The sequence below is a fragment of the Adiantum capillus-veneris genome, chromosome 3 (assembly GCF_014529385.1).
Source record: "Adiantum capillus-veneris isolate H3 chromosome 3, ASM1452938v2, whole genome shotgun sequence".
NCBI lineage: Eukaryota > Viridiplantae > Streptophyta > Polypodiopsida > Polypodiales > Pteridaceae > Adiantum > Adiantum capillus-veneris.
In genome coordinates this window covers 43,094,839-43,109,683 of record NC_140933.1, presented here as the reverse complement: position 1 = coordinate 43,109,683, position 14,845 = coordinate 43,094,839, and the positions used below count along the sequence as shown (strand labels likewise).

At 43.9% G+C, this 14,845-nt stretch overlaps 1 protein-coding gene across 7 annotated transcripts in view; it reads left to right on the top strand.

Annotated features, from left to right (window-relative positions):
• Nucleotides 1–625: 625 nt before the first annotated feature.
• The window catches only part of ATERDJ3B (DNAJ heat shock family protein), a 54,934-nt gene continuing 40,714 nt past the window's right edge, over nucleotides 626–14,845 (top strand). For 4 of the 7 annotated variants that reach the window (XM_086508510.1, XM_086508511.1, XM_086508509.1 and 1 more), the window contains exons 1-3: nucleotides 632–962; nucleotides 1,057–1,205; nucleotides 2,117–2,243. In XM_086508510.1, coding sequence (XP_086364636.1) covers nucleotides 892–962; nucleotides 1,057–1,205; nucleotides 2,117–2,243 — 347 coding nt within the window. In that variant the 5' untranslated portion in view covers nucleotides 632–891. Of the gene's footprint in view, nucleotides 963–1,056; nucleotides 1,206–2,116; nucleotides 2,244–14,845 lie in introns of all 7 variants that reach the window. The other 3 variants (XM_086508512.1, XM_086508513.1, XM_086508514.1) reach the window with 3 other exon arrangements.

Sequence of the window (14,845 nt, the reverse complement as noted above, 5' to 3'; positions counted from 1 at the left end):
TTGGGAATAAATAAAAAATTGAGCACGCATACTAGTAGGTATTGTTTTTTCAAAAACCTCGGAGGTTCACTGTTCAGTACCCTCCTGTATAACATATGTTCACGGAGTAGTAAAAAACCCTTCTTTTAACATGTTTGAATGAATAAAATGATCCCTTATTTTATTTTTTTTACAAAATTGAATATAAAAACTTTTTATTTTAATGTATTTATTAAATTGTTTCAAAATTTTGCATTTAAAAACCCTTAGTATCAAACCCACTTTATCCATTAACATGAGCACATAGTGCACCTCCCAACCAAAAACAATCTCATTGTTGACTTAAAGAATTACAACAAATCACATCGAAGGTGAAAAGTCAAAGTGTTTATGTAAAGTTGGCTTTTGTGTACTTTTCACCGGTAGAAATTCCAAAATTCTGGGTGATGTGTTGAAGATAACCGGAATAATTATAGTGAGAAGGGACTGTGTGTGTCAAAGAAATTTCTTTTGTGGAGCTTACAAATGTTTAAAGGCCGACGTTCAGCTTCCCATAGGGTTTGATCTCGAGGCGTTCACGTCCAACGCCACATATTTGTTGTTTCAAGAGCGCTGATTGGCCAGAGCAAAGAGAGAATGAGTCTGATTGGTGGATCGTGTTGACAAACACTTTTTTTGAGTTTTGAAACAACAGAGCGAAGTGGCAGCGTTTCTTTGCACCCGCGGCAGAGAGGAGTTGCGTTCGTGTTACAGCCAAGCAGAGTAGCTTGGCCATAGTCAAATCAAGCAGAGAAGAAGGCCCCCTTCGTCGAGGAGGTCGAAAGCAGAATAGATTCTGAGTGTCGCATTTTGGGTCTCGGTTGCAGCTCGATCAAGCTATGTTTTGACAGAAAAATACGACCAGCAGTCGCTATGGTTTCTTTGAAGCCTCTCCTTGTTGCACTCATCTTCTGCATTGCTTTCGTACTGGATGTTTCCTCTGGGTTAGTCTCCTTTCTCCTCCTCTTCTCTGAACTTTCTCGTCTGTTTGTTTCCTCTCTATATGACAATGTCCTTTCCCATCCACTTGTTGTGCAGTAAGAGCTACTACGACATACTGCAAGTTCCCAAAAGTGCATCTGAAGATCAGATCAAAAAAGCATTCAGGAAATTAGCTCTTAAGTATCACCCAGATAAGAATCCTGGAAACGAAGAGGCAACAAAGAGATTTGCAGAGATAAACAATGGTATGTATTCTTTGGTAAACATAGAATCTTGTGTGCTCATCAAGTGACATAAAGAAAGAATCTTGAAAGAATGTCTGGTCCCATGTGATCACCAAGATGGTATATTTGTGATGAATTTCATTTTGTCACCTCAAGAAGCTACTTGTAAGTGTGTGCCTGGTAGCTGCCTTATTTGCCGTTTAAGTTAGATTACAAGCATTGGGGAATGGGTACTCCCATAGGTTGTTAAAAAGTCAGATTGTTTGTTTTGATGCCTTTGATTAGCTCTCAACCCATCATAGTGTCATTGAGAATTCATCACTGTTGTTCTTGCTGGATGGCATGTGTGTGACTGTGTTTCATGGTTAATATCTGGTATGGAGACCATTTTGTGGAGTCCTTGGTTGTGTGTGAGTGAAATTTCGGAAGAACAGGCATTTGCACATTCGAGAAGACTCTGCAATTTGTATTGCCGTGATTCAAATGGGGAGTACTAGATTGTATGTATGTGTAACTTTGTTCATTGAATCGGCAATTGGGGTAGTTTAACTTATCTCATTCTGGACTTTTAGTGCTTGTTTTTTCATAATTTTTATGCTCCCAACAACTTTGGTTATTGTTGTGCCGTGATTACAAACGGGGAGTACTAGATTGTATGTATGTGTAACTTTGTTCATTGAAGCGGCAACTGGGGTAGTTTTAACTCATCTCATTCTGGACTCAAAAGTGCTTGTTTTTTTTGTAATTTTTATACTCCCAACAACTTTGGTTATGCTGCGAAGTGCATCATTCGAATATGTTTAGAAAATGGGCGGCGTTTAACATGTAAAAAGGGGGTGAAGAAGGAACATCTTTCGTGTTGTATATGTTGTTTAGCATGCAGATGTGCATTTATGATATTGGAGTGTTTTGTGTGGTGGTTACATGTGCAGCTTACGAAGTGTTGATAGATCGAGAGAAAAGAAATATTTATGACCAATATGGTGAGGAAGGTTTAAAGCAAAGCAGCGCTCGAGGTGGTGGTGGTGGTGGGAACTTTGCCCAAGATATATTTCGACAGTAAGTTTTGAATTTTGTTGTCCTTCCTGAGCAACTCTTTTCTCAGATTACAAGCGTTGTCAATTTTGCTTCAGCAAAGCAAAATGTTCTTTCTTTCATTGCAAATTAGTGGTTTGAAGTGTCCTGAAAGCTTGTGAGTTTAGGTTAAAATGGTCTAACATGTAAAAAGGACATGTATCGGGCATGGTAAAGCTGCCTATAATTGTAAGAAGAAATGATTAGTTCCATCAAGGTGCTGATTACTTGACCTTGTCACCATTAACTCCCGATTTACAGCAAAAATTGAGCTTGCTTTGTAGCCATCAATTCATACCTTTTCATGACAGATTCATTTTAAGGTCAAGTCAATTTTTAAACAGTCAAGAGTTTATTAGGTTTCTTTGATTAGATATGTTGGGAAACAATGGTCCAAACATCCTTGCCTCCTTGGTGGTTCCAAGTACCCAAGGTTTAGTGAGGCCAGTGTCAAAAAAGCCAGAAGTTTACTATGTGCATACATTGAACCAGTGTAACAAGAAACATTTCATGTGTTTCGTCGTTTCAAGGCGTTTTGTCTCGCTTTGTTTTGAAAATGCCAAGCCGAAACACAATCCTAAACAGGTGTTTTTTGGAGGTTATAGGAAATCTAATATCTAGGAGTCTAGTAGGTGGATACATCCTATATGCATGGTCACACAAGTGGTAAAATATGTTGCACATCATACACTATATGGCTAATTCTGAAATTTGAAAATTGGACTTTTCTTTTTGAGGCTGAGGAATGTGTTTCATCCTCCTGTTTTGAGTTTGTTTCGAAATGTTTCAAGCGCTTCATGTTTTGTTTTGTTTCGAAGGGACGAAACACGTTTTCATGTGACATTGGTGCATACAGCCAATGAACCAGGGAAGATAGGTCAGAACCATAGCCAAAATGTTACATGTGAATTCTGTTAACAGTCCCATTGAACAGTGTTACTTGCTTCCTCAATGTCTACATGCATGATTAACATATCTTGACATGCATATTTTGCATGTTCAATTGCCCAAATATGCATTCGCCCTTCTTGGAATAAAGTCATATCGAGAGATGTGCAATTCATCTTGAAGTTGGTCTCTTCTATGATCAACTATTAGTTTAACAAGTGTTTTTTTTTTCCCGAGAAAAAGATCCTTCTATTAGTTAATGAAACTGCCCATAGGGCTACAACCACCTCTGCGAGAGAGGGCTAAAACATCCATGATGGGGAGATTCTCCCAATGAAAACTCTAACCAGTCAGCTAAAGAGCGTGTTGGACCCGTTGCCATGGGACCCCAGGAAACATGAGGCCGACTACCAACCATGTGGCCTCTTTGAGTGCCAACCATGGGGTTCCAAACAAGGGGCTGTCGTAGGCGCTCCTCCGTGCAAGTAGGCTGTCGCTACTCCAGGCCTCGCCGCAAATGCTCCCAAGATCGAAGCAAACTCATAGCGAAGCGGTCCTCCAGTCTCCTGCTCAAACCAACTGTGCGCATCTCTGTGAAGATCCATTTGGTCAAGGGTCGCCAGGGGCCTCCCGCCCGAGGCACCCTAGCACGAAGCCACTGTAGCAAGAACTCCTGCCAGGGCTCCTCACTTGGAAGAAGTCCTCTGACTTTGAACTTCCCAAGAAGGGCTCTGCTTTGCTGTGCTGGGTCAATGATCCCAAGCCTTCCCTGTGAATAAGGAAGAGTGATGACCTGCCAAGCCACTTTGGCTCGGGCTATCTGAGTGTCACGTCCTGACCAAAGGAAGTTCCTGATCAGCCTCTCTACCTGGCTGATACAAGAACTCGAGAAGATCCAGCAAGACGTGATGTACCACATAGTCGCCAACAACACCTGGTTGGCTACTACTACTCTGCCCGCCAAAGAAAGTCGTGCTGAGCTCCAGTGTAACAACTTCCTCCTGATAGACAGAGGAGGGGAGCAATCTGCTGCTCGGGAGACAAGTCCAAACCAACCTGACAGCCCAAGTACCGAACTGCAGTCCTTGGGGGAATCCACCTGAAACCCTCACTTGGCATTCAATCGGGCACAAGAGCACTACCAACCAAGAAAGCCACTATCTTTCTCCAGTTGATCAGTGCGCCAGATGCACAACAAAAGGTCTCAAGAGCCTGCTCACACCTGTGAAGGTTGGCCTCGTGGCCATCCCAGTACAAGGCTGAGTCGTCATCAAACTCAGCGTCAAGTAGCTCATCTCCCCGAATAGGAAGTGCTAAGCCCCGCAAACCAACCTGCTGCGACATCAAAAACCTGCTCATCGCCTCAGCATAGAACAAGAAGAGAAAGGGGGCAAGAGGGCAGCCCTCTCTGACCGAACGTGAGCATGAAATGATCGCCTCTACCTCCTGACAAAAGTACTTGACTGTGTGCTCGTCTGTACAAAGCTGACACCCCTCTGATCCAAGCATCTGAAAAGCCAATCCTGCGTAGAGTGCCCTCTAGAAAGTCCCAGTCAACTCTGTTGTAGGCCTTCTCAAAATCGAGAAGAAGAACCGTCACCACCGGAGCCTCGCTAGGCCAGAAGCCTCCCAAAAAGTAAAGATGTTGTCAAGGATACTACGCTCCTTGACAAAACCAGTCTGAGTCCTATGTATAAGGCTCTCTAGAAGTGGCTGGATCCTCAAACTTAGAGCCTTGGCAAGAATTTTGTAGGCTGAGTTGAGGATGGTGATGGGGCGCCATTGTCGAATCTCATCCAAGGAGCCACCCTCCTTGGGAATGAGGTAGATCAGACCCTCACTCATGCTGTCAGGCATCTCTCTTGTGTGCAAGATGTATTGGAAAGCACTACAGAGATCTGGGCCAAGCAAGTCCCAGTACTCCAAGAAAAAACTGGGAGTCAAGCCATCCTCACCTGGACAGCTAACAAGTGATTTTTATACCACTGCCATCAAGGAAATACACCTCCAATGGTTGAAATTTTCATGCATTGCTTGCTTATATTTATCACTATAAATAGATCCACTCCCCAAGAAGAGGGGACTGAAGACGACTACATTGCATGATTCATCATGAATAACATTTGGCTCTTTAAGATCATCCTGAATTGCATGAAGCCGTCCAAGTCTCATGGATTTCACTTGCACAAATAAGCATGTTTAGGAGCTAAATTCTGTATAGTAACGGCTGTCTCAAATTTAGAGCTTGGTGAGAATTTAGAATTAGCCTATATGCCATAAACAGCTTTAAAGCCTTGAGAACTCTTGCTGTTGGTGTTGGGGTAAGTTTAGCTTATCCATCTTAGCGATAAACTGAGCACCACGTGGAAAAAGGGTTTAACTTACTGCGGTCACCATCATGCAGATTACATGGAAACTCTGCTAATGAATGAGAGAACACCCTTGGATAGCAAATTATTTCAAACTTACTAGTGCGGCCGGTGGCCTTCGGCTGCCTCTCTCTCTCTTTCTCTTTCTCGATCACTGTGCAGCCGAAGGCGCAGGTTACACCAGCCAGATTAAGGAGCAAGCACCACGTTCGGGGGGGCAGGGGCGGGGGGAGAATCCCTCCCCCTTTTATAATACTATATATACACAGGTTTGTGTCACAAACGGGAGCGCATAGAAATATAAAATATACTCGGATAAATAGAAGCTATCACTTAATACTGAAGCTAGAGGATATATATATCCCTCCCCCCCCCCCCCCCCCCCCCCCCCCCCCCCCCCCCCCCTCCGAACGTGGTGCTTGCTCCTTAATCTGGCTGGTGTAACCTGCGCCTTCGGCTGCTTACACACACACAGAGAGAGAGAGAGAGAGAGAGAGAGAGAGAGAGAGAGAGAGAGAGAGAGAGAGAGAGAGAGAGAGAGAGAGAGAGAGAGAGAGAGAGAGAGAGTTCTATTATCGTCCTGGGAGGTCAAATATGACCTATGGGACCAAATGAACATGTCACGTGGTGTGAGTGGAGTTCATAAGTGACTCTCGATGCTCAAAAATGGCTGAAATGAGCGTCGTAATAGAGAGTCCACATCGTGGTTGGGAGAGGAAGGTATGTAGGGAGAGCTCATGGCTGAATATATGGGGAAAAGAGGACCTAATGTGGTCAAAAGCTGAGCACTCAAGTAGTGTGTGGTACTCACTCTCTCGCACTTGACGAGGGCATAAGGTGCAAAGTCGATGACACTCCTCGCCAGTGCCCCAACGTCCTGTCTCGCAGCGTAGAGAATGGGAGCTAAGACGAATGGAGGCAATGGTGTGGATCGCACTCAACGGGATGGGCTCAAGGATGTAGGAATGGGTTCGGTTACCTCGTTCCGAGAAGAAGAGAGATTTGTAGTTTGGGGCAACGTGTGTGGTGTAATGGCTGAAGCGAGAACCTCCGGATTTCTCCCAAGCCATGATACATTGGCGTTGTAAGAAGGCCTCATTAACTTGGGAGTCGATCGACGCATCCTTGACCAAGTGACATGCATCCCATCTTCCAAACCATTTCTTGATATCAAGCATCCACCCCGAACTTAGTATTTTGCTCTTGCATGTCTTTTGAACCTTTTGACTTGCTTCATATGAGATTCTAGGAAGTCGATGCAAAGGGCTACGTTGTGTCTTACGCATGTACTCCACAACCCTTTCCATGTCCAAGACCTCAATGGGAAGCGATCCGGACTCAAGAAGTAAGAGCATGTAGGGTGTTTGTGTCTTGACTTGGAGAAAGTTGGTGAGAAAACACTTTTGGACATTCTCAAACTCTTTCCAAGTAGACTTCCCGATGCTTCCACCCCATACCTCCACTCCATAAAGAAGCACCGGTGTCACCAATGTGTCAAAGAGGTACTTTTTGAGAGCCCAACACTTGATCTCTCCTGCATTGCACATGTTCTCAAATGCATAATAAGCTCTCTTTCCGGCTTCCAAGCGACGCATTGCACAATCCTTCCATTTATGATTGGATGGAACCTCAAGGCCAAGGTACTTGAAGTGATCTACCACTTCAAGTTTCTCATTGTTGTATACAATGCATGGATTTTCGTCATTGAGGGTCTTTACAAGCATAACCTTGGTTTTGGATCCATTCACGATCAGCCGGCTATGTAGGTAAAAGCGTTCCAAGACACTCATAAGCTTTTGTGCATCTTCTAAGGTATGTGCCAAGAGCACTACATCATCGGTATAAAGCAAAAGCATGATCACCGCATTTCCAATCTTAACCTCTTCTATGCCTTCTTGCTGCATAAAATCAAGAACCATGTATTCCAATTCATCAATGAGTAGCCCAAAGAGGGTTGGGGAAAGTGGGCATCCTTGTTTGACACCGATAGTGCTTGCAAAAAATTCTGAAATTCCATCTCCCATACGTAATCGACATATCACTTTTTGGTAGATGCGAAAGACTGCATGCATAAATTCTCTCGGCACTTGAAGGCTTTGCATACGTCTCCAAAGATTTCCTTGCGGTACCATGTCAAAAGCTTTCTTGAAATCCACAAAGCAACAATACAACTTTTTTCCTTTCAATCGAGACGCTTCCATAAGAACTCGAAGAGTGACAAGGTGATCAATAGTGCTATGATGCTTTCGAAAACCTGCTTGGCCAAGCGCACGTTTGCCATTCTTTTCAGCCCATTCACTTATCTTCATCTCCATGATACATCCAAATAACTTTGCCATCAAAGAACCAACCATTATAGTGCGATAGTTGTTCACATTGTTTACATCTCCTGCTTTGTGCAAAGGTTTGATCCAATTTGCACTCCAATCATGAGGCATGCCATACTGAAGTGCAAGGTTAAACATATCGCATATCCAATATCGTGTTTTCTTGCTTGTCCATTTAATCATTTCAGCCTTGACACCTTGAAGGTCACCTGCCTTGCGAGTAGCAAGTTTCTCAAGCGCGCGGCATACATCTTCAATGGTAAAGAAGGGAGACATAAATGGAAGGGAGCTACAACCCTCCATCTTATCAACATTGGGTTGCTCATAGAGGTTCTTACAATGCATATACATATCCTCAAGAGTCAAGTCACCAAAGCTCTCAACGTGCTTGTCTTTTAGATTTTGCCAAAACTTGCCACATGCATGTGCTTTCTCTTGTGCTAAAAGAAGTTGTTTTTCGACTTCCCACCTTCTCCTCTTCTTTTGAACAAGTGCTTTGTATGTGTGTGAACATTCCAAGTAAACTTCCTTGTCTTTGATTGCATCCAATCTTAGCAAGTGTTTTCGGGCTTGACTACATTCCATGTCAAACCATTTCTTCTTGGTGCTATCCTTCTTAGACCTTTTGCAAAACATGTGTTTCGCCGAAAAGCATTCCTTCGCACAAGAGAAAATTACTTCTTTGAAAACTTTCCACTTGCATTCTAATGTTGGGCTCCCTTGATGCTCTATCATGCTTAACATTTGGTCCACCATATCAGCATATATAAGTGCTCGTTTGAAGTCTAGACGTAGGTACAAATGATTCACATCATGATTGGAGGCTACATGCTCGGGCCGTTTACCACACTTGAGGTCAATACATAACATCCTATGATCCGATTCCGGATTCCATTCACCAAGTGTAAAGCTTTGTATGCATTCTAGAGTGGCTTCTGAGAACAACATATAGTCAATCACGCTAGCACCATTGTGTTTTCTACATGTAAAGTCATTGGTGCCTTGCCATAGAGATACACCATTTGCAATGAGCATTCCGGTACTATTGCACATATGTAGAAGTGACTTTCCATAGTGATCCACTTCTTTTGCATCATTAGAACTTCGATTATACATGTATGAGTCATCCACTCTTCTTGATACATGCGACATGTCGATTTGTTGTGTGTCGTGTTGTAACATATTTGTGCGAGCATTCATGTCTCCAAAAACAATGACTTCACCTTGATCATTGTAATGAGCAATGTCTTCCTCTAGTTCAACAAAGGGCTGATCTCTATCCATATTCAAGCGAGCATAAAAGTTGGAGTCATAGTGAGGAATGTAGCAGCCGGCCACAAACATGACTTGACCATTTGGTGGGCTGATTTTCAGCCATAAGTAGCGTTTATACTTATCTTCTTTGACAATGGAAACATCTTTCAAACCCTTTTTGGTCATACATGCGACGCCTCCTTGGCCTCTTCGTTGCTTTGCATTTTTGGCCCACATCAAAGAATGTACATCGTATTTGTCAAATCTAAGAATTCGTTGCGCATCATGCTCCCATGTTTCGACAAGAAGTATCACATCGGAGTCATTGGTAAGCTCATCAATGCCAATTCCCGCATTCCATGGATACCCGTTACAATTCCAAAAGCTTATTCGCAAGCGTGAGTTGGTTTCATAGATCATGTGTCCCTATTTGTTGGGTGGACTTGCATCCTCCTCAAGTGCCTTTTCTTCTTGAGATGATACCTTAACCTTCTTGCTTCTTTCCTTGTATGCTTTGCGACGTACATTTTGTTGCATAAGAGTGCGATCCTCATATACATTACAACCCGTTCCTTTGAGGTAGATCCAACCATTGTCAAGGATGATCTTTCTCTTTACCTCATCAGCCATGGTACATACAATAGGTCTTTCTCCCGAGCGAGGGACTCCTTGTTTTCCAACTCGATGTGCACCATAAGCCATGATTCCTGACATGCCAAAGTGTGTAGCAAAAAACTCTTCAATAGCAACCGCAAGAGATTGGGGTGTTTCCATGCTTTCCTCCTTGATTCCACGAATGACGATGTTCTTTGAGCGTTTTTGTCGTTCTTGCAATTCTTGAGTGTCCACATTCTCTACATTCTTTGCTTGGACAACGGCTTGCGTGATAGGAGATGTAGAAACCACATTATCCTTACATATATCAGCCCATGATTTGGATGCATTTCTCATCTCACATACATCATGTCGTATTGTATCTATCGTTTCCTCTTTCAATACATGATCACTCTCAACTTTGCTCAAGCGCTCTTTCACTACATTCATGTCCACAAGAGAGCGTTTACATTCTTGAACTTCATTCTCAAGATGCATCAAGCGTGTTGTTTGCATTTCAAGAACCTTCTTGAGGTGCTCATTCTCCACAACGAGAACTCTTAAAGTACCATTCTCCATTGCAAGTGTGCGCAACTCTTCACCTTGCTTGTTGACGGTTTCTTGTAACGAGATCAAGTAAGCCATGATCATTGCTTCCGTTGTTGTAGACGATGTGGTTGGATTAGCATCCAAATTCCTTGGAGATTTTGCATCATTCTCCATGGCGAGTGTGGCTTTTCCACCCTTGCGAGTTTTGTCTGACATTGCCTTCAAGTCGGCAACAAAAACGCAAAGTTTTGACAGTTTTTTCAGTTCTGAGATGCTGTTACAGCAAAGCCTTCCATTACACAGAAAAATTCTGTCTTTACATCAATGCGTAGAGGGCTTCGTGCTCTTCGATTGAGGCTATAGATCACCTAAATCGGAGTTCGGATGAGCAAGTTATGGTCAAAAGAGTGAACTGCTGTCTACTAGGTCAAAAAACGAGTGTGTGTGTGTGTGTGTGTGTGAGAGAGAGAGAGAGAGAGAGAGAGAGAGAGAGAGAGAGAGAGAGAGAAGATCGACATAGTACTGGGGACACGAAGATGGGCTCGTCCCCCCCCCCCGTAATAGTATCTTTATTACTAAGGAGAAGTCTATACAAGCACTTGAACCGAACGTATTACCACGTTTATTCTAGAATAAGACTTGATGGTTCCTGGAAGCCTTGGCTTCCCGCGTAGAGATCGCGGCCATTTTTTTTTTTTGGGTCTTCTGCCAGAAAGAGAGAGAGAGAGAAATCGCTGGCTGATTTTTGTTGCTTTATTTTCCAGGTGGTTGCCCACTTATTAAGTGGCCGGCCGGTCACTTTTAAAGATGGTACGAATCTTCCCAATAACTCAATAAAACCCTGTAAATTAAAAACAATGCTTTCACAGCACTTCCCAGGCGTCCCTGGATGCAATCACATGCACAGTTGCAATGCAGACATAGACTTCCTCGCGGGAAAGCATCTGCTTTCCCAAAAGCAAACTGCTTTCTCAAAAAGCAATTGTATTTCCTCAAAGTTTCCTTTAAACCCATCTTCATTCAAGTGCTTGCTTTTACCTTGTGCACAATTCTAACACAGTTTGGTATTTCCTCCTACTATGGATATTCCCTTTCCGATGCACCCGTCACCCACCTTGTGACGCATCAAGAATACCCATCACCTAGTCCTTTCCTACCGAACTTACGGTACAATCTCCTTCACGATGCTCTATGTCACCCATTCTATGATGCATTAGAGATGTCCGTTCCCGAATGGTTGAATACTTTTTCCCGATGCTTCCCGTCACCCATCCGATATGACGCATCAGGAGTAACCGTCCATGGTGGTCTTACAGATATTCCCTTTCACAATGCTCCCATCATTACTCTGAATGATGCACTAGAAATATCTATACTCGGATGTCTCCAATGAGAAAAACCCTCTCCCTTAATTCCAGTAATCCATTTAAAATTATTCTTTTCTTGGTGTTCCAAGCGAGAAAACCTTCTCACTTACTGGGGAGAAACCGGAAAATTTCAAAATCTTGCTCAATGGTGAGTTGAACTGGGCCCTCTTTCAAAAGAGAACTTATAATTTTAATTAGACAAAAATTCAATAATTCAGTACTTACCTTACCAGTTCATGTCCTTCCTCTAGTACCTCGAAGATATCCCCATTCATCAAACTTATGAACCATGTAAGAACTCGTCATTCGCGTCTTTGCAACAGATCGGAAGTTTCCTCATCCGATGTAAGGTGCAGCGGAAGTGAATGTTGATAGTGCTCAAGATGAGTGCTCCGAACTGTGCTCAAGGGTTCCTTTTACTTGCGGAAGGGAGAGCCTTTCGTTCCTTTAAGAGAGAGAGAGAGAGAGAGAGAGAGAGAGAGAGAGAGAGAGAGAGAGAGAGAGAGAGAGAGAGTGTAATGATCACAAACAAAGTGAATGCTATTGCGAATGAGAGTGTTGAGAGAGAGAGAGAGAGAGAGAGAGAGAGAGAGAGAGAGAGAGAGAGAGAGAGAGAGAGAGAGAGAGAGAGAGAGAGAGACGACACCAAGCGGTTCTCAAACCTCCTCCAAGGGCCCCCCTCTCTATGGCGAGAGAGGTCTATGCTATAGATTGCACAAATCTGGTACAATGGTCTAGATGATGTGGTACTTGATGATGACTATGTTGACGATGACGATGGAGACTATGACAGTGACGACGATGGTGTTGTCGTCAAGTCCGGGACTGCGATGACGATGTCGACGACGACGTCAAGGCTGAAAATTGACTACTGTGGATCGGCTGCTAGGGATCGGCTACTGTGGCAGCACTGCGGCTTGGATCTGCAACCGCCGAGTCGAACGATGGCTGGAAATGTTGGCTGGTCTGGCTGAATTGCAAAAACGCTAGGGCTGTTTTGGGCTGAAAACTGTCTACTGGCAGATCTGCAACAAGGTGGCACTTGCGGCAAGGATCTGCTACTGGATCGGGTCGGTGTAAGGTACAACGGAAGTGAATGTTGACTTTGCTCAAGATGAGTGCTCGGAACTGTGCTCAAGGGTTCCTTTTACTTATGGAAGGGAGAGCCTTCCGTTCCCTTAGTGAGAGAGTGCAATGACCACAAACAAAGTGAATGCTACTGTGAATGAAGAAAGTGCTGAGAGAGAGAGAGAGAGAGAGAGAGAGAGAGAGAGAGAGAGAAGAATACGACACCAGACGGTTCTCAAACCCTCCTCCAAGGGCCCCCCTCTCTATGGTGAGAGAGGTCTATGCTATTGATTGCACAAATGTGGTACAATGGTCTAGATGCAATGGACTTGCCAACGATGTCGACGACAATGATGACGACGACGAGGACGGGCTGAAATCTGAAAAATGCTTGGGTTGAAATATGAAAAAACGCAGACTTCTGTTGAATTTTGACACTGTGCCGACGAGGACTGCGATGGCGACGACGCGACGTTGATGCGCTGAAAACGCAGATGCTGAAATCTGCGGACAGCGGGCTGAAAAACGTTGGCTAATCTGATGGTATGGCGAGGATCTGCTGTGAGAAGGTGAGTTCTGCGAGGGTAGGGGCTGATCTGTTGTGTCTAAGTGCTGAAAACTGAAAACGCTGATGCACTGGGGCTGATCTGTCGCCGGAAACTCCAAAACGCTAGGCTAGATCTGCAACTGCAAAAACACCATATGGAAATCTGTTGTGGATGAAAAACGCTATGCTGTATCTGCTACTAGAAACGCTAGGGGAGGAAAATCCCAAAAACGCTGACAGTTCTTGTTGGCTGGAAAATGCTAGGCCTGTAACAAACTTGGACACCCCAAGTCAAGATTCTACCGCGACACAACAGAGATTCACTTCACAACAGTTCACAATTCACACTTGGGTCGCCACGGCCCGGCGGAGTTCCGTGCCTAGAGATATTGGCCCCAAAGATTGGCGCCCCTTTCGGTATTTCTTTTTGTATTAATCTGCGCTCAAAGTTCAAGAGAGTGGAAGGGTGCTCACTCTCAGACTTTGCATCCAGATGCTCTGAGAAGAGAGGGCCTAACCACTTATTTATTGGTTACAAGGGATGCCCAAAAGCAGAGCCCCAAAAGGAGTAATCCAAAAGCTTTTCAAAGATAAAGCAACTGAGCCCAAAAGCTGCCAATTCAGCCAGCATATTTTTCGGAAACCCGTACGCTTTGCCACGCCAGCAAGTCAGTGCAAAAAGTGGGATTTTTCGTACGGTAGTGCCACGTCAGCATGTTGCCGTGTTTTACGGGCTTGTACCTTGCTACCAGCCGGTGTGAGTGTGTCCGAGGGCAGTGCCACGTCGCCATTTTGTGACATACCCCCCTCTTGAAAGCATTGTGATCGCCCTCGATTATGCCTGCAAAACAGATAGAGACCATAAACTGTCTTAGCAGACACTGACTGTTAGTACCGACGCACTAGGTACAACACATCTAGCACATATACCAATCGACATGACATCCCAGGACATCACTTGACAAATCACATTCAAAAATCATTCCAAATCTCAGACCATGATTAATCGGTAACGTATTTAGCAATCGCATCTAGATTCAGTTGGGACCTCACAGATGCCCAATTAACTAATCCATATGGCAATCATGCCTATAGAGATTTATGAGACCGAAATGCTGCAGTCATTTCGTCTATCAGTTCTTGCACTTAAACAAGTCAAGTACAAATCAATCAGTATCATTTTCATTATCGGGAATTCCAGTTCATAAAGTCATACAACAGAATTGTTACAAACTGTTGACGTGTCAAAGCCCTAAAGAATGGAGCCAACTTGCAGATCCTGGCGGAGAGGCCTAAACCCTAGGAAGAACAAGTAACAAAAGAAGAAGTCCTACCAACTTATGGGGACCCCGTCCGATGGGGCCCCAATGACATAAAGGAATTAAAATAAAGCAAGACTTGCGCAAAAACTAATGACGTGGAAGCTGTACGGACGCTCCGTGTTTTGCGTTGACTGTTGATGTGGTAGTTGTATGGATTTCCGTGATTTACGTTGGCAGCTTTTTGGCATTGCTTTTTGGACCAAAAGCTTTTGAGTTTGAAGGCTTTTCATGTAAACTGCTTTTGGGGCCTAGAGCCTTTAAATATGAGGTTAGGGCTCATTCTTTGGCATGCTTCCTGGAGA